Below are 18176 nucleotides of genomic sequence, written 5' to 3'. Positions count from 1 at the left end.
TTTTTTTTCAGGCTTGCTGCAATACAATTTCCAGCTAATCCAAGAGGGGTTAAACTGGTTTATTTAGCTTAAGAGGTAGGAGACTTTGCTCAACTCATAGAGGAACACTTAAAGGTGCATTATGTAGTTTTGGGGAAAGAATTTTAATCAGAAGAGAATGATCATTGACTGATTATGCTTAAACAAACTTAATAAACAAACTATCTTTGTTTTCATGACTGACAACACAATTCCATACTGTTTTACTTTGTTTATATTTGGCGGACCCTGCCACCTTTGTAGCTTCAAACAGTGTTCTGGGGACCTTATTTTCCTCTGAGAACAGCTTGTTTATTCAGTCATGGAAAAAATAAATACTTCAGAGTTGTTTTTATTATTACCTCATTCGTGTTGTAAATATTAAAATTCAGTTTGAATTTCTTCTACAAAACTACATAGTGCCTCTTTAACCCCTAAGTTCATCAGAACATTTCTAAATCACCACAGTTTGAGATACATTCTCACTTCTGAGAAGTAGCCAGTAACTAAAGCTGTCAGACAGTTGTGGTGGAGTAGAAGGTACAATATTTGTAATAGTTGCATAAAATGGAAATACTCAAGTAAAGTACAAGTACCTGAAATGTGTCCATCCTGCAGAATTGCACTCCAAAGACTACTACTACGTACGCCTGCAGCGTCTACTTTGAGTACCATGTAATGTTAACAGTTAAAGTTGATACACAGCTGTAAAACCTCCACTCTGAAAGTGATTAAATTAAGGGCGTGCGCGCGTTGTTTATTTATAACCACGAGGTTATAGCAATTAGGCTTATTATCCTAATTATTCAGCCTGAAGGTGTACGCTCGGTGTGCGCGCCCGCCTCCTGACGGCGACATTTCCTACAGCCGTGAACGCAGCGCGCCGCTCGGCTCATTCCAGCAGTGTCCCGCTGTCGGACAGTCTGTGTGAACTCGGGAGGGGAAGAGCAGCGCTGCCGTTAAAACTCCAGGATTTACACTCTGCCATTTTGAGGAAAACCGGCCGACATCAGCGTTGCAGACGCGTCCACTAAACACGAGTCATGCCCCGGATTAGTGAACTACCTCTGTCATTTTGTGAGTATTTCTCTCTTGTGGTTGCACTCAGGTGTGTTTTTAAGAGAGTTAAACGAGTTAAAACCCAGTGTTGTGTGGTGCCGACTCGCTCTGTTGTCAGTGTCGGTTATGAGTGAATGGCGCATGTTGTGCTCAATGAAACGTACGCAAAGTGGAGAGCGACAACTTTACTCAGGCTTCGCATCAAAACAAAGGCGGAGAAGTGGACCCTGAAGTGGGCCTCCCTGTCCCGGGACATGGGCCTGGCTCTGTTGTGGGTGACAGCATGCTGGTACTGTTTTCTTCCTCCACTCTCAGTTGCTATGGGCGAGAGAAAAAAAAGTAGACCCAAGTTGTTTACCGGTGACTCGTGTGTTTGTCTGGCATTTACTGACCCCACGCTGCAAAAATGCGTTGTAAGAAATAGTTCAAGATGTGTTTAAACAAGAAGGACGAAGTTAATTGGCACAGTTGGATGACATTTATTGAAAAGTTTGTTTTTTTCGTGCTGTTTCCTTACTCAACAAAATGCTAATTCATCCAGGTAACTTGTAACAAGTGACACGTCCTGAACTCTTTGCTAGCAAAAGTGATAAAGTTAGCAAACTAGCCGAGTAGTGTCATGTCATGGAGCAATATGCAGCTAAGGTGTGTAACATTAGCAAACATGACAAACCCCAGGCTAACCCTGAATGTGCTGACTTAAAGGGTGAATTCATCCAAAAAATTTTATTCAGTCATTAAACTGGTAAAGTCAGGTGAAGTTTGAAGACATTTCTGGAGCTTCACAGCAAAACAGCGTCGCAGCACCCTCCTAAACAACTGAAGCAGATGGGGACTTATTTTAAGTGGTTTCAAAAAAACAACAGAAAAAAGTAATGAAATGGCTCCATACAGCTCGCCCAGTGTCATTAAAGTCTCCAGAAGCCCCAAGATCCCAAATTGAGTTGAAAATATGTTATTTACATCCTCAATGTGCAGTCGAGCTTACGTTAAAGCGGTGTAAATAACTTCTTTTCAAATCAATTTGGGATCTCACGGCTCCCAGAGACTTGGATTACACTGTCGCCCAGTTACACACTGTTTGAAATACATTTTGTATCTCTGGGCTTATGGAGACTTTAATAACGCTGGATGAACTGTGCGAAGCCATTTTATTTGCCGTTTTTTTCTTTTTGCAGTTGGTTTTTTTTAAACAAGTCCCAATCTACTTAAGTTGTTCAGGAAAATGCTGCAACACTGTTTTGCTGTGAAGCTCCAGAAATGACTTGTAATTGACTGCAAAACTTCACCCCACTTTCCATCCACATGAGGTTGAGTGGATAATGACTGAAATTTAATTTTTGGGTGAACTTATCCTTTAAGCGGCTGTGTGTTTTATCGCTCAATGAATTAAACTCTTCCTTTTGTAAGGGAAAGAAAGTGAACACCTCTTTGAAAAGTTACAGTCTTTCTTCAAAGATACTCTAAAATATGACTAACAATCATGTTTTACACAAGTTTATGCTAAATATACATTTTAATGCTAAAATGCCTGAGATCAAAATGAATCACTACTGCGTGAGTAAACACACGCAGAGAAATGGTGGAAAACTTTTTTGAAGCTGACACTAACTTCTCCCAATCATTCCTACTGGTTTTTTTTCCCAGTCATGCTTTTCTGAGCTGGAACAGCAGCCCTGGTGTTTAAGTACACAGCTACCATAACATAGATTTATTCAGTGTTTAAGGTACGACGAGACAAAAGAAGCAGCTTTCTCTTTTGCTTAGTTTGACAGGGCGCAGAGCTCACGTTACAGACAGTGTTGTCACTGGAAATGGGTCATCACATTTTCAGCTCTGCACCAGATTACAGTCCCTGTGGTCACAACAGTAGTACTCTCGTCAAATTAAACGGGTAGTGTTTTAGTTTTAAAAGTGTTTATTTATACACTCTTCCAAAGAAAACGATCTGCTCTACAGTGTATATGTCAAGGAATTACCCGGAGCATCCAACAGGAAGTTGACTTTTTTCTATCAGGAAGCATCTGTCCACAAAGTTCAAGTTCAAACATGCTTTTTATAAATTCAGCAGTTTTATTTTCAGACCACAAGTTTCCTGTCAGCCATCATGTGTCAGGCAACTTTGGAAAAATGGCTTCCTGTCATCAAGGGGATTGTCCCTTCTGTCAGACTAGTCAATACAGTAATTAGGCCGATATTGGTCGACCACAGAGGTATTGGTATTGGTCTATATGTTGTCTTTTCAGAGATTCTAATGCAGAAAAAGATGCTTGGGGTCTTTTATAATTATTAAATTCCCAGTTTTGTTTCAGTGCACTGCAGTATCATTTTATCAAGTTTATTGCTAGACTGTAAAATGTCCTGCCTCCATTACATATCTTGGGTTGGGCTCTAATCATTACACTCACTGCAGTAAAGATAGGTCATATTATGTCAGATGTCAAGAAGAAGGCTGAGCATTAGGTTTCTAAAATTCCTGTTCAGTGGTATTTGCTTGTGATTGCTGTTCCTCTTTGTGGATGGATGTGTCTGTGTTTGCAATAAGCTGTCACGCTGTTCTCAATAACTTTGTAATTTTGATGGTGCTGACTGGCCTCTTTTAAAGCTGCATAAATGCACCCATGTGTTGCAACAAATGACTCAGTTTGACCCTGTTTATTATGATTAAGTGACTCAGAATTTAATTGATTGTCAATAAGGTGGGTATGTTATTTTGCTTGCTCAAGGTTTCACAAGTGCAGTGATTCATGTAAGTAGAGCAATAATCAGTGATGATGAACCTCAGATAGTGCAGGGATCTGACCTGTGTGAGCTGACCAATCAGAGCAGACTGGGTATTCGGGAGAGGGGGCTTTAAAGAGACAGGAACTAAAACAGTGTGTTTCAGATAGAGGGGGACACAGCGCTGCAGCACTGGACAGTATGAGAAAACTGATGTGTTTTTTTCACATTAACGCATGTAAACCTATTGTATTAATAACCCAAAATAAAATTATGAACCTGAAAATGAGCATAATGTGTCTCCTTTAACTGGGACCAAACATTTACAGTATTATTAAGAAGAGCTGCAACGATAGTTTCCAACTATTACATTTAACGCCAGCTGATTTGATAATCGATTGATTGGTTTGAGTAATTTTTTAAGATAAAAAAAAGTTTAATTCTCTGTTTCCAGCTTTTTAAATGCAAATATTTTCTGGTTTCTTTGCTCCTCTATGAGAGTAACATGAATATCATTGGGTTGTGGACAAAATAAGACATTTGAGGACATTGTCTTGGGAAACACTTTTCCCCATTTTCTTATATTTTATAGACCAAACAACTAATTGATTTGATCAAGAAAATGATGGTTAGTTGCAGCTCTATTTGTAAGAGAGACTTGAACAGAGTTGCTCTTGAGCATTCCACTTCTCGTCTTTGCATTGCTTAATAGTTGTGTGACCTTGTGGGATGTCCTCCCATGAGTGTTGGACTGATGATAACAATGAAAAATAAGGTTAAACTTATAAAAGTAACTCCTCATACCTTTTTAAATATGTCTATAAAGTACCTAATTACTATAAAAAGGAAATCTTAATCCTCTGGCTGCATATTTGTGACAGTTTTGTTAAGGTTGATACAGATAAATAACCAGAGTTTTATGACCTGTATATCTGGTGCATTTTTGATACTTGAGATAATGACGATGATATAATGATAATATTTGTTGTCAGTTCACACGAATCGAGCAGGCTGGTATTTCCTGTGTGCAAAGCTGCTTGTCCCAGAGGAATGTGTGGAATGTATTCTTTTGTCCTCTGTAGATTTAGCAGAGTCTCGTTTCTGTACTGCTGGCTGGAGAGCCCAGGAAGAGATGGCAGACTGGAAATGAGTCTGAGAGACCGTCGGTAACCCCCGTGGAGAAGTCATCCTTCTCAAAGCTGGGGGATTCTATAAGTCGGAGAGGAGGGACGAACTTGTGAAAATGTCCCCATGCTGTTGCAAACATCCTGTCATTAGAGAGATGTTCTCCAGTGTTTGACTGAAGACATGTCAATCCACGGCTCTGAATCGCAGCCCCCAGTTCCCTGTTTATTTATAGCCAGAGGAACTTGCCACTGGATGTCTCCTTCACGCAACCCATGGCTGTGATCTTGAAGGGAGGAGGAAGGCTGTAATTGAGGCTTTCTGCTTTCAATTATTGTTTTTCAAATTTTATGGGGAGATGAGCTCTCAGCATTTTGACTGTGGCTTCTCTGTGGCCTCCGAGCGTGATGAGATGAGAGCAGAGCTGCCAGCACATCAAACAGCAGATTGATTGACTAGCAGGAAAATTAATGCATGATTATAGATTACAACATGGTTTCTCTCCGCCCATCAGCTTATTATCCTGAATACCATTGTCGTGAAGCAATATTCCCACACTCTGTAAACATTTAATACCTATATAGAAATAGTTTTGAAGGTCTAATATTAAAGAAGACCAAACATAAATCTTTCAGAGGCGGCCATATACATTTAACCGGCTTTGCCTCTATCCAAGCTGCTACGCTACATTACCGGGTTCTCACAGTTGACTTCATGCTGGTTAATGAGGCAGGATCTTTGCCGCTGTGGCTAACGTTTCTCACACACATTTCAGAGCAGACTTGTGATAAATATTTAAAACTATGCTCATATCAAAGCATCGTACGTGTAAAATCCAACTATTTACCTTATCAGTTTGCTTACAAAACCTTTGAACTTCCTGAAATTTCATACCTCCACTCCTTTTGAAAACAGAAACATTTCATTTTCTCTAAAGCTTCTTCTTCATCTTTCACCGCTTCAGGAAGAACTTCAAAAAACACATCACGTTTATAAGCTTTATATAGTCCTCCAGATGATTTTTCTCCTGTTGTGTAGATTTGGTTTAGATTAACAGTTTTCCAGAATGTTTCCCTGGAGACTAATCTTTGTTTTCCAGAGTTTGAGTGGGCGAAGAGATTTTGTAGTGTATTTCTCAATATATTGAATTACAATAAGAATTACAGCACTGCTTTATTGTTCTTGTCCATGTGTCAAGATACCAAGAGCGCACGCTTTGCTTCAGTCCTACAGTACTCAGAATGAAGGTCAAAGCTCATTATCATATTCTGCACTTGTTTAATAAATTACGTCCAGAAAAAGAAAACAAGGAGTCTTCAGCCATGCCAGCATGTGTGAGTCTGTACTTACTTACAAAATTCTAACATCTGCATGCTAATCTGTTCACAATGACTGTTCACATGCTGATGTTTAATAGGAGGAATGTTTCCCACAAATGTTCAACAATTCAGTTTAGCATGTTGGCAATATAATATTTGGTAATTAAAGCTTGAAACAGTATATCTGAGGTGTATGGGATTGTCAGATTTGTGTGGTCAGACATCAAAGTACTGGACAAAATGTGACCGGATACTGCAGGTCCCATGAATGTGACTGTCGTGACGAAAATTCCCTTAATATCACAATGTATGACAATCATTTGCGAAATTTAATTTGTCATTATTATTGTCAATGGTCCATGTAACGATGTGTCAAGAGTGATACTCCTCATGTCAACACTACAGGACAAATTACTGAAATAAAGTTATTGGCTGCTTGCTGTATCTTTCTAATGTGTTGCTTGCAAAATTGAACAAATAAAGAAAAGGGGAAAATATGTCAGCTGGCTGAATCTACTCACATATGTGATACTATTCTGATTGTGTGTTTATTTGCAAGACAGTTCAGTTTAATAAATGTTTGCTTGTTAAAGCTTAGAAATCTATATTAGCTCAATTCTGTGGTGTCACTGAAGTAAAACCTCCTGCTGCTTCTCTGCCTTAGTTAATTGTGATGTCATCATATATAAACATGTCTCTCAGTCTCATTAAACTTGAATGGAGAACTTCAGGCAAATATGTTTTATTATGGCCCCAGGAGCTCTCTTTTCTTTCTACTGCAAGGATAAATGGACTTGTTTAGGCTTTTCAAACTAATCTGTTAATAAGGAGCATATGTGTAACCTCTGGAGTATCTTGAAATGTTCCTTTTTTAATTATTAAATGACTTTTAATACATAAAGTTTTCTTATTCTTGTTTATTTTCTTGCAGAGGAGAAGGCCTCTGAAGTCGGGGACTCAACAAAAAAGGAATTCTTGTTTTTGAACTGATCTCCAGTCCTGTTCAGCCATGTGTTCCACAAATCACTCAAACTGGGTCACTTTTGAAGATGACAACACACCACTCTCATCACCTCAGAAGCCCCTACAGTCACCAGGCGTTATCAAAGCATCAGTACCGCGTCCCAATGGTCTGAAATTAGTGCTTCCTCCGATCAGAGACACTTCCTGGAGCTTCAATAGTTCCCTGGAATCCCCTCAAAGCCACTCGAGTCTTAGTGGAAGTTCCTGTGTACCATGTAACACGCCCTTTTGCACTCCTATGAGTGGGGTTCCTAGCGGTGCGTCCCCATTTCACTCCAACACGTGGGAAAAGAACGACTTCTTTCGGAGTCTCTCCAGTGCATCTACCACCTCTGCTCCCTCGCCTGCACCAGTCAATCAAACCTCAGATGGACCAAGCCCTTTCCCTTCATACCGGGGGAACTCAGGACACTATAACCCCTTCTGGGATGGATCTAGACACAGCGCAGAAGTGGACAGCTCCTCCTCAGACTCAGAAACTGACAACAGCCTACCCCGTTTCTTTATTCGGACCAAAGATGGCAGCGAGCCTCCGCAACTCCAGAGCTCCTTCAACTATGTTTGCCACAAACTGGAGGGCCTACGAGCAGAGACGGACCACGAAACAGAGACAGAAAAAGATGCGGAGAGACGGCTGAGTTGCAATAATGAGGTGTTAGGTGAGGGTTCGTCTCAGTTCGTACCTCGGGGTCTGTTTCGCAGCCAGAAGAGAGACGGCTGGTCTGTCATGATCAGGATTCCAGAAAAAAAGAACCGCATGTCTTCTCGACAGTGGGGGCCAATCTATCTCCGCTTGTTGCCGGGAGGTGTGCTGCAGATGTACTATGAGAAAGGCCTGGAGAAGCCATACAAGGAGTTTCAGCTCCTCCCTCAGTGTAGGATTTCTGATCTTAAACTGGAAACCTACGGCGAGCCCCGCAAAGTCCTCACACTCAAGATTGAACATTTCTCGTACACAGAAAAGAAGCGCTTCCACCCTAAGTTAGAGGTTAGTCATGAGGCGGAGGTAGAACAGCTGCTCAAGTTTGGCTCCACAGTACATGACGAGATGGAGGACCTGGTAGTCTCCATGGAAGAGGAAATCTTCAAACTCTCTGTGCCCCATCAGCAGAGGCGGCACTACGAGGAGCAGGAGCTGTCGTTGCAGATCACTGATCACATCTGGGTACAACTGGATAAGAGTGGAGGAGTCACGGAGCGGACGGCCTTCACCCAGATTCACTGTCTGGCTTTTCTGAACGGAGTAGGGGATTGTTTTCTTGCCCTTAACGATCTCGGGCTGCTACGCTTTGACTCCAGCTATGGGTCTGAGGAGGAACTCTGGATGGAGATCGCCGACTGCCATTTTCACAAATGTGTGAATGAGACAGAGTTCCAGAGGTCCCGGCTGATTAAGTTCTCACCTCCTGATGCCTGCAGGGCTGAGCTGATGCGGTACAAGACGATGATTTTGGGTTGCACAGAAATTCCCTTCTCGATCAGAGCTGTGGTCACAGTTCAAGGTGCCTATGTGGAGCTCCAGGCCTTTCTTAACATGTCAGCCACCTTCCTCGCCTCCATGGGGGTGTCTGACACGTACCCACTGTGTGAGAATGTAGTGATCCGTGTGCCGGTGCCGGGGGAATGGGTCAAAGTGACGCAGACAGTGGCCTTACTGCGACAGAGGTCGCTGAAGGCCCGTATGAACAGAAACACCTGCTTGGGTGCTGTCGGCGCTGCAGACTCTCAGCCTGTCATGCAGGTGACAATCGGCACTGTCAAGTACGAGAATGTATACTCAGCCGTCGTGTGGAGGATTGACAGGCTGCCTGCAAAGAATACGGGTAACATATTTCTGAGAGATTAAAATCCTGCACATCCTCACATATAATTTTCTCATTAGCTTCCTCCTCTTTGGCCTCTTGTGCATGTACAGTATGTTTGCCACTCGGTGGTGTAACACTCTAACTACAAGTGACCTTTGTTTTCTCCTCTGCAGCAGTGGATCATCCCCATTCTTTTTCCTGCAAGCTCGAGCTGGGATCTGATCAGGAGATCCCGAGTGACTGGTACCCTTTTGTCACGATGGAATGTGAAATTATGGGCGCAGTCGTGTCACAGACCAGGGTGAAGTCACTGGGCACTACGAACGACATCCAGCCGCAGAAACATGTGACCAGCTGGACACGCTATCATTGTCAGGTAAGATGTTTCACCAGGGGAATAATAACAACAACAATCATTATTTATTGGTGCTTCTAACCTAATTTTTGTCTTTCTTAGGTGGAAGTTGAGAAGAAATGGATTGAAACAGAATCACAGAAGCAGTCTGGCTGTATGACACAGTGATAATTAAAGACACTCTGAAGAGGACGTTATCCCTTTGGTTCAAGATATTTGCCAAAATCTTACAAAAGACAAGAAAGGATAACGAAAAATGAACAAAAACGAGGGTGATGAGGGACTTTCTGCTTATATCCGGTGTCAAATTCATCTAATTACACATAGCCTGGTAGTATTTCTTACAGAGGTTAACCGATTTTGTATCCTTTAACTGAGACTGAATTAGTCTAGACCTAATAAACAATTTAACATGGTCCTTTTGCCTAGCACTTTACATTTAATAGATTTATTAACTGTTTGACTACAGTTCATATGAGTTCTGTATATAAGCTTGCATTTGCATCAGCTGCACTGCCCTCCAGAATGATTGGCATCCTTAATAAGAAATGCCTTAAGAAGTGTACGCCGAAGGGGCTGTGTGAGATAAACAGCTTAAGTAATGAGCAATATTTTCTGTGCAGATAAGGTCAGGCACTTTTGTTGCCTAGCGATGATTAAAGTTCACATAATTCCAGACCGATTAGTTTAGGTAGGAATCCTGCACATTTGTACTAAATCCTATGTGTCAATAATCTATAAAAACCTGGGGATAAAGGACTACCTCGTTGAATGAAAACATTGGTTTAAAGGTGGGTCACATCATGCTGAGTCCCGCAGAGCAGCATTTTGTCTGAAGTGTCGTAATCACAGTTATTACAGTAATTCGGTTGAACTGACTCAGGCCTGCCAATTAGCAGCCATTCTCAGCAATGAAACACTCTGATCAACATGAGACAAACAGACAAATCATTTCTGGCCCAGTTACAAGTGTGTATGTGCCTGAAAAGGTACTGAATTGATTCATAGTTGTGGGACTGTCTTGTGCATAAGAGGTCTAAAATTTACTATGCAACATAGGATGCTACTATTATTTGTACTTATTTTCAAATGTACTACAACTCATTACTTGCGTTGCTTACCTCAAGCGGACTTTTGACTTTATACCAAGGTTGTATTCTGGAGGACTGTAATTTTATTTAAACAAATCAAATCCTTTATTATGTGATCTTTCTGCCTCTGGGTTGTGAATAGGTTGGATAAAAAAATGGAGAAAAAAAAAAAAAAAGAATGGTGAAGCTTCATAGTGACCAACAAGGCCTTCAATGATGACTTTTTATGTATGAGGTACCTGGCTTAAGCTGGATATTATGTACATCAAGAGTAAAAATTGAATTAAAGCTGAATGACTCATGGTACTTCTTCCCAGATGTTCACAAGACTAAACTCTGAACCTAAACTCACAAATCTACTGTGGATTTTAAGTTTTCTATGAGACGGGATGTGAACTGTGGCTGCTTTCTGTTCCTATCCGGCAGACATCCGAAATACCAAAGGCATTTAATGACATTTCATGTATATGCTGTAAAATGTAGCCTGTCTGATAAACATAAAGTGATATTTGTGTTTTAAGTCTTCCCACAGTAACACAAAAGTTTTAAACAAACACCTCACTGAGTGTCAGAACAGTCAGTGTCATCATCATCATCATCGTCATTATCGCAATTTTGTCGAGAGACTGAGACATCCTGCCGTGAATAATGACAGGCTGCTGCTCAATAAATGACATGATTTGTAGGAAGTGATATTTTTAAAGTGCTGCATGCTGTGTGATCACTATTTGAACTGAGTGCGCAGGTACAGAGGAGTGAAGTATCTTCTTACCCTGAAATGAACGGGAGGCTCTTCAGGAACACACTGCTGACAATCATGGTTATTAACACGCATTCAGAACCCACTCTCATGAGTGCTGCTGTTTAATGAAGTAATTTTACCGCAGTCCGCTGTGGTGGTGAGTCACTGTGAGTCAGCCAAGGACCACGCTGAGTCTCTACTAAAGAAATAATGTCCAAACACTTTGGACTGTCTCTCTAGAATCTAAATTGATGGCTGGCTTTTTTCTCGTAATTTCACTTGCAGTTCATGCAGTTGATGTGTTTTTAGGAACTTTGGTTGTTTATACTTTCCACCGAAGTTGTGTTAGTTAGAAGGCAGAAGGCCTTTAAACACACCTAATCCACTGTTTTTTTTAAGTATTTCTGATCTCAAAATGAATTGGTATCGACAAAAGGGTTCAGATTTTATATTAGAATATTTTCTATAGCTTAAAGCAACACTATGTGACTATACAAGTTATTCTGGAGGGAGATAGTTGATTGTTGAGTCTCTTTGGGTTAAGGTTTGGGTCTGACGCCAAAGACTTGGTTTGGCATGAGACTGGAGTACCTGGTCGACTCCGGCCTCCTGCGACCCTGCAGGTGATAAGTGGTTGTAATGATGGATGGATGGAGAGAACAACTATCTTTCTGCAAAAAAGTAACATAGTGCTACTTTAAGTAGGGGCTAATAAAATTACCATAACATACATAATGTATGATCAGTTATACATGGGAATAAAGAGGGCATCATCTTACAATTGAAGGAGAGCTTCAGAGTCCAGAGTATCTTTGTAGTGCAGTGACAGCTGAGTGTCCACAGGGGCGTCTCATGTTGCTGCAGCACTCTCATCCTCATCACAAGTCATCCTACAGTGTTGAAAGAGTGCCAGCATCGCCAAACAGATGCTTGGAGGAAAGCTTGGGTCACAATCTCCCGCTGCCGCTGCTAAGAATCTATTGAACGCCAGGTTCAAAATGAAGTGTTTTGTAAAGGGCGAAATATTTTTAACTCCTGGTGTTGTGCACTCCAGGGATAACAGCACAGCTCGACTGTGCCGAGCTCCCAGCAATGTGGAAAATGTGCAACAGAGTAACCTTTTCTTTTGAAAGTAACCAGAAACTAGGCCAGGAGAGGTTGTGTTGGACAGAAATACTTGAAGGATCGGACAACCAGTCAAGCTACTGACAAATAAGTGCTCAAGCCATGTTCAACACGAGGATGTTTACTTTTGCTGTACACTTTTCACATTGTAACCTTGTTGAAATGTGACCGACTGCCACCAAATGTTTGGTTACCAGAGATTTGGAAAATGATTGAGAAGGCCTCAACTCCCATGTTTTGCTTTAGCTGGGCCTTAAGTAGATTATATATGTATCCAAATACATTAAAGTTCATATGATAAAGACAAACAGTCAGATAACAGTGACTCCATCAGTATCACCTCTACTTTATTGACACTACATCCAAACGAAGATGGCGGGTGTCAGCTCCAATCACATCTCTCTGCGGAGGTAATTACTATCACCTGTGTGTGTGCGCCTGTGTGTGTGCACCTCTCATCACAGTGGACTGGCTAAACCATCATCTGACCTCATCACAGCTAACTAGTTATAAGTATTATAGTTATTTTTGCCTTAAATTATGCTGACCAACACAGGCCCAGTGGTAAGAAAAGCTGCCTTTAAGCTAGCTTTGCTACAGGCTAACAGCTAACTAACAACAATAGCCTGGCTTTGCTACAACCTGCGTTAGCTAACTGTTAGCATAACTGTTGCGTTGTGTTGACTTGTATAAACGTGATAAATGCGCTCCTGAAGGCACCATTTCTGTTCTGATATAGGACATTTATCCTGTACATGAAGCTATTTCTTTAGAATAGTTAAATACAGTTTAATTCATCGTGTTGTCAAGTCCAAACTTCGCAAAATATATCAATTAACTAGGTCAATTACTATAAAAGTAACACCAACGACGTTTAGTCCTATTTTTAAGTCTGTGCAGAAGTATTTTATTTTGCTAACATTTATCTTGGATTGTTTTTGGTTCCTTTTGAAATGAATCAAATTCAGAGTAAAGACTAATTTATAATCTTGAATTTAATCTGAAAATGTTAATTTTAGCTAGAAAAATACACGCTATGTGCCTATTAAATGCATTATTATATTATATTACCTCCCGAAATGTAGAGTGCCTATGATATATTCACAGTCACATAAAGCTGTATGAGTCTACAGTATCCAGCAGACAGCAACATAAAAAAGGTAGATTTTTAAATGGAATTTGGTGCGTAGCTTATCAAAACATACACGAACAGGTTGGGATGAATCACTTTCTCCTCACAAGAAGCTGCACAGCCTCTGACTTCCAGTGTTTGTAAACAACTGCAGGCCAAACTCTACCTGTCCATAATTGATGATGTGATCGAGAATATGAGGGAGCTCTTCTCGGATGAAGGCCTTGAAGACCGAGTCCTGGACGATTTAAGACATGTGAGTTATATTCTCCATATCTTTGCTCCATTTCTCTTTTAAAATGATACATATATTATGCACATCTCGACCTAAGTTGTCAGTTACAGCAAAGTAAGATCATCTAGTGAGGAAGTGCACACCTTAGCAGGAAGACAGTCTGCTGTGTATTCTGCTGTGCAGCTCTGGGAATCGAAGATGATGCAGTCAAAAGCAATGGAAGACTTCAGGAAAAACAATATCAACTCATCCAACTTCGTGCTGCAGCTCCCCGCCAACTACAGTCAGACGAATCAGGAGGTCACAGGTAACACATTAATGCCTGAAATGAACTGCACAACAAACATATCTAATTACAGCTTGTCAAACAGATAATGCTTTGTAAGTAGTTCTCTTAAATAGAATTATTTTTAGCATACTAGCTCTGAGGAAAAGTGTCCACAAAGGGCACAAAATAATTAAACTCAAGTGATTCAAAGAGACGACAGCTCATTCTTTTGTTTTTCTATCATGTTCTCTGCTCTGGTTTTTGCTCTCAGCCTCAGTTGTGATCCCAGCAAGTCAGAACATCCACAGTTTCCCCCGACTCAAGGCAAGTGTCATTAATATTTATAATGCATAACCTCTGACCTCATTAATAAAAGTCAAGAGTGCATAGCACTGACATTTCTTTTTATTTTTCAAGTGGTGGAATTTCTTGATTTTTAAGTTTTTTCTTTAGGGCTCAGAAATTGTTAAATTGTGGTCTAGAAGTCAAATCAAAATATCAAGTTGCTTTCTGATATCTAGATTTAAAAAACATTTTACATTTTTGAAAACACTTAAGCTCAGATTTTTAAATTTGAACTTGCACTACCTGAAAGATTCAAAGTTATTATTATTTGCCTCCATAGTCACATTCATTTCCTCTGCTGTCCTCTGACATGAAAGCTGTGTGACGGACCTGTTTACCTCATGGTTATCACATTGGCATTATAAGGCATTCCAACACTATTAGACAAGAATCAATGTTTCATTGATTGATTGAGCCCAAAGTTTCGCATGAGATCACTCTAAATCATTAGTGTTTGATATGCTGACCTATGTCTTCTCGTTTGATCGCAGAACAACTCCGAGACACTTGCTACTTTTTCTCTCCCTGCTGGGTTAGCTTACCCTGTGCAGATACCAGCTGGAGTCACACTACAAACAGCATCTGGTACACAATGATTTACCTTGTTGAGGGCCTAAATCTGTCTTTGTTTTAAGCATTTACTTATAGGTTGAAATAACATTTGACTCTTCTCTTCTGTCTCACTAAGGTCAACTTTACAAGGTCAATGTTCCTGTGGTGGTCACTCAGGCTGCGGCAGGTCAGCAGCATGTGTCCCGACCCACGCAGAAAGTCACTGAGTGGAGAGAGCCTGCTGCCCCTCGGCCAGCTGCAGTCCCACCAAACACCACTCATCCTCAGGAGGTGGAGCCATCCTCTGCTCCAGCTCCATCTGTCACACAGCCTCCACATCCAAAGACCAATTATGTACCCCCCAGTAAGGAGAGCAGCCTCCCCCAGCAGCCACAAGATCCTGCTGCTGATACCTCGCTGCTCCAGGGGGCCGACTCTCCAGAGCCAGAGCCAGAGCTCAGGCTGGAAGAAAACGAGCCGAGTCCACAACCGGAACCCGTGAACCTCAATATGACCACCTCACCCTGCGGTCAGTCATTAGACTTCCAGACAGGCACTGAGGAGACTTTGACACAGACGGCACAACTAAAGAGCAGCGACGTTGACGACATCCTGAAACAAGTGATTGAGGAGGAGCGAGAGAAGGCAGAAAGGGCGAGGAGTCTAACGTCTGCAAAGGCTGACGATCAGTCTGAGGCTGTTCTCGGGGTAATTTGAAAAGAATTTTCCCTTTTTAAGAAACTACAGTTCACAGAAATAGAAAAAGAAATTGGCCCTTTTTTTTTTTTGCAGGTGCAGGTATGTATCGTGTAATTAATAGTTTTAAATTTTGGAAAAATGCACTCATTCGCTTTCCTGCCAAGAGTTGGATGAGAAAATCAATTCAGCTCTAAAGTATGTGTTGCTTGAGCCAGCAGCTAGTTAGCTTTAGATTAGCATGAAGACTGGAACAGAGGGAAACAGCTAGCTGGCTCAGTCCAAAAGCAACATAATCCACCTACCATAACCCTCTAAAGCTCGCTAATTTACAGTAATGTCTTGGTTTGTTTTATCCAAGCTTTATGCTGAGCTAACCAGCTGCTGGCTTTAGCTTTGTATTTACTAGACCAACATGAAATAATCATCGGCAGGACAGTGAATTGTCCCCAAAATAGAGTATTTCCCCAAAATGTCAGACTATTCCTTCAAATATTCCAATATTCCACTTAACTGGTGTCACAAATATATCATATCATATCATATATCATATATCAGTTTTAAGGCGTACCTTGATATGAAAACTAAAACTAAATGTAATAATTAAAGTAAGGAATAATATTTTTAAATTATAAACTGTCCAATTTAAAAGAAACCCATCCATTTTGATAGTAATCTCATACCTTTGCAACGTGTATCTTCAAAATGCATCACATTAAAAGAAAAAGATCAGACAGCTGTGCTATCTTAAGCACAGTGTTCAGTCTTAAATTATTCAAACCACAGCACTCAGGCCCTCTCCAACTCTTTCCAAATTTATAACTGTTACTTTTCTTCTTGCAATCCGTGCCAAGCTGGACCTTGACTACAGCTACAGTGAACTGTCAGACATTGTTCAGCTAGATGGACCTGCAGGCAACTCTGACCTCGAGCAGGAAGAGGGAGCTCCCCTGGACGAGAATGACTTTCTGGGTATAATCAATGCAGAGGCCATAAAGGCGCTGCAGGAAGGAGACGGAAGCAGCGACGGCAACAGCATCTCCTCCAGCAGCGACGGCGAGGGGGCAGACGAGCTCGCTAATGTAGAAGACGAGGTGAAAGAGTTTGATACACGTTTTATTATTTGCAGCTAAAACATCTGCATTTACCAAGAAATGTATCAGTCATGTTTTTTTTCCACAGCTCGTCTTTTACTGTGTGTTTTAACTGTTTGAACTGTCCAATAGGATCCTCTGAATTCAGGTGATGATGTGATCGAGCAGGACATCCCAGATCTCTTCGACACTGACAATGTAATCGTTTGCCAATATGACAAAGTAAGAACATACTGTCCATTATTTGCCTTTAAACAAGCCCAGCGCTGAATACTGACTGTTAAAATTAAAACAATTTTCTTTCCGTTGCAGATTCACCGCAGTAAGAACCGCTGGAAGTTTCATTTGAAAGATGGAGTGATGTGTTACGGAGGCAGAGACTACGTGTTCTCTAAAGCTGTAGGGGAAGCCGAGTGGTAATAAGCTCTAGTTCTGTTGCTCACATCAGATAATCATGTTGAAGGAGGAAACTGATTTAAAACGGAGAAACAATCAGTGAATTTAGATCGCTTGGTGGTGTAATTTGGCTAACAGAGCAGGCAGTTAAAACACCACTGTGCAAAATCACTGATACTTTTGTTGTTTTTTTCCAGAACGTAATTATCAGAACGATACTGAAAGCCATTTACAGTGTTGCAGCCAATTACTTACAGCGCTGCTTCTGAATCCAACCTGCTGGGACAAACAGCATGAATTTATGTTGTATCATATTTTGCTGTAAAAAGTTAAATTTATTAGTGGAGCAAAACACTATTTGACCTGAAATGTGTTTTCTTCCGTCATGATTATGTTGCTTTGAAGGGAGCTAATGTGCTGTTTGATTTCCAGACGTTGTAATGTCTTGCTTTAATCATGCTTCAGATACACTGAGCTGCACTGTTGTGCTGCAGTCAATAAACCCTTTTATTTCCATTCAACCCTGTACAAAGCCAGTGTTGCCTTGTTGTCATATTTTTTATAATGAACTAAGAGGTTTTTCCTTGAAACCAAACAGGTCCCAGTGGCCTATTATATGAAAAATCACTGGAACATGACAAAATAAATGTATAAATGCCAGTATGGACACTAAAATGAATTATTTTTCGTTTGGGGTTTGGATAGGCACTGAAGTAGCTACTCACAGCTGGAAAGAAAGTATAGAAAGGCTGGTGTGACAGCTGCAGTAACAACTCACAAAACAAAAGTCAGTGACAAATCCTTGGAAAATGTTTTTACTGTTGATGTCAAGTTTTCAGTTTGATTGGCACTGTTGTGGTTATTTTACTGACATTCTTGAGTGCAGACCTTGTTAAGTTAATTATTTTCCTATATTGCAACCAAAATAGTGTTGGCACATACTGTACTTAATAACTGTGGTTACAAATTTGTCGGGGTCCCCGCAAATTGAATCTGAGGGGTCAGAAACTAACCAGGATATGAAATTGGGCTGCATGATACAGTAAAAAATCAATCGTATTGTGATTATTTTTAC

General features: G+C 40.8%; 2 protein-coding genes across 3 annotated transcripts; both read left to right on the top strand.

Moving 5' to 3' along the window:
* The first annotated feature begins 914 nt into the window (after positions 1–914).
* Positions 915–10804, top strand: ston1 (stonin 1). The gene is made up of 4 exons (XM_073482017.1): positions 915–1095; positions 7174–9088; positions 9244–9446; positions 9528–10804. Exons 2-4 carry the CDS (start codon positions 7252–7254, stop codon positions 9591–9593), a joined length of 2106 nt encoding a protein of 701 aa, XP_073338118.1. The 5' UTR covers positions 915–1095; positions 7174–7251; the 3' UTR covers positions 9594–10804.
* A 2042-nt stretch (positions 10805–12846) lies between these two features.
* gtf2a1l (general transcription factor IIA, 1-like) lies at positions 12847–17622 on the top strand. 2 transcript variants are annotated; one of them, XM_073482018.1, is made up of 9 exons: positions 12847–12947; positions 13670–13771; positions 13934–14057; positions 14290–14342; positions 14855–14948; positions 15052–15623; positions 16466–16705; positions 16838–16927; positions 17018–17622. In XM_073482018.1, the coding sequence occupies exons 1-9, from the start codon at positions 12924–12926 to the stop codon at positions 17123–17125; spliced, it is 1407 nt and encodes a 468-aa protein (XP_073338119.1). In that variant the 5' UTR covers positions 12847–12923; the 3' UTR covers positions 17126–17622. The 2 variants fall into 2 exon arrangements, with proteins under 2 accessions (XP_073338119.1, XP_073338120.1); XM_073482019.1 differs by lacking the exon at positions 12847–12947 and having other exon boundaries at positions 13714–13771; positions 13899–14057.
* Positions 17623–18176: the final 554 nt, after the last annotated feature.

This window comes from Pagrus major, chromosome 15 (genome assembly GCF_040436345.1).
Source record: "Pagrus major chromosome 15, Pma_NU_1.0".
NCBI classification, from domain to species: Eukaryota; Metazoa; Chordata; class Actinopteri; order Spariformes; family Sparidae; genus Pagrus; species Pagrus major.
The sequence above is the reverse complement of the archived record's forward strand: the minus strand, read 5'-3'. Positions and strand labels throughout refer to the sequence as shown.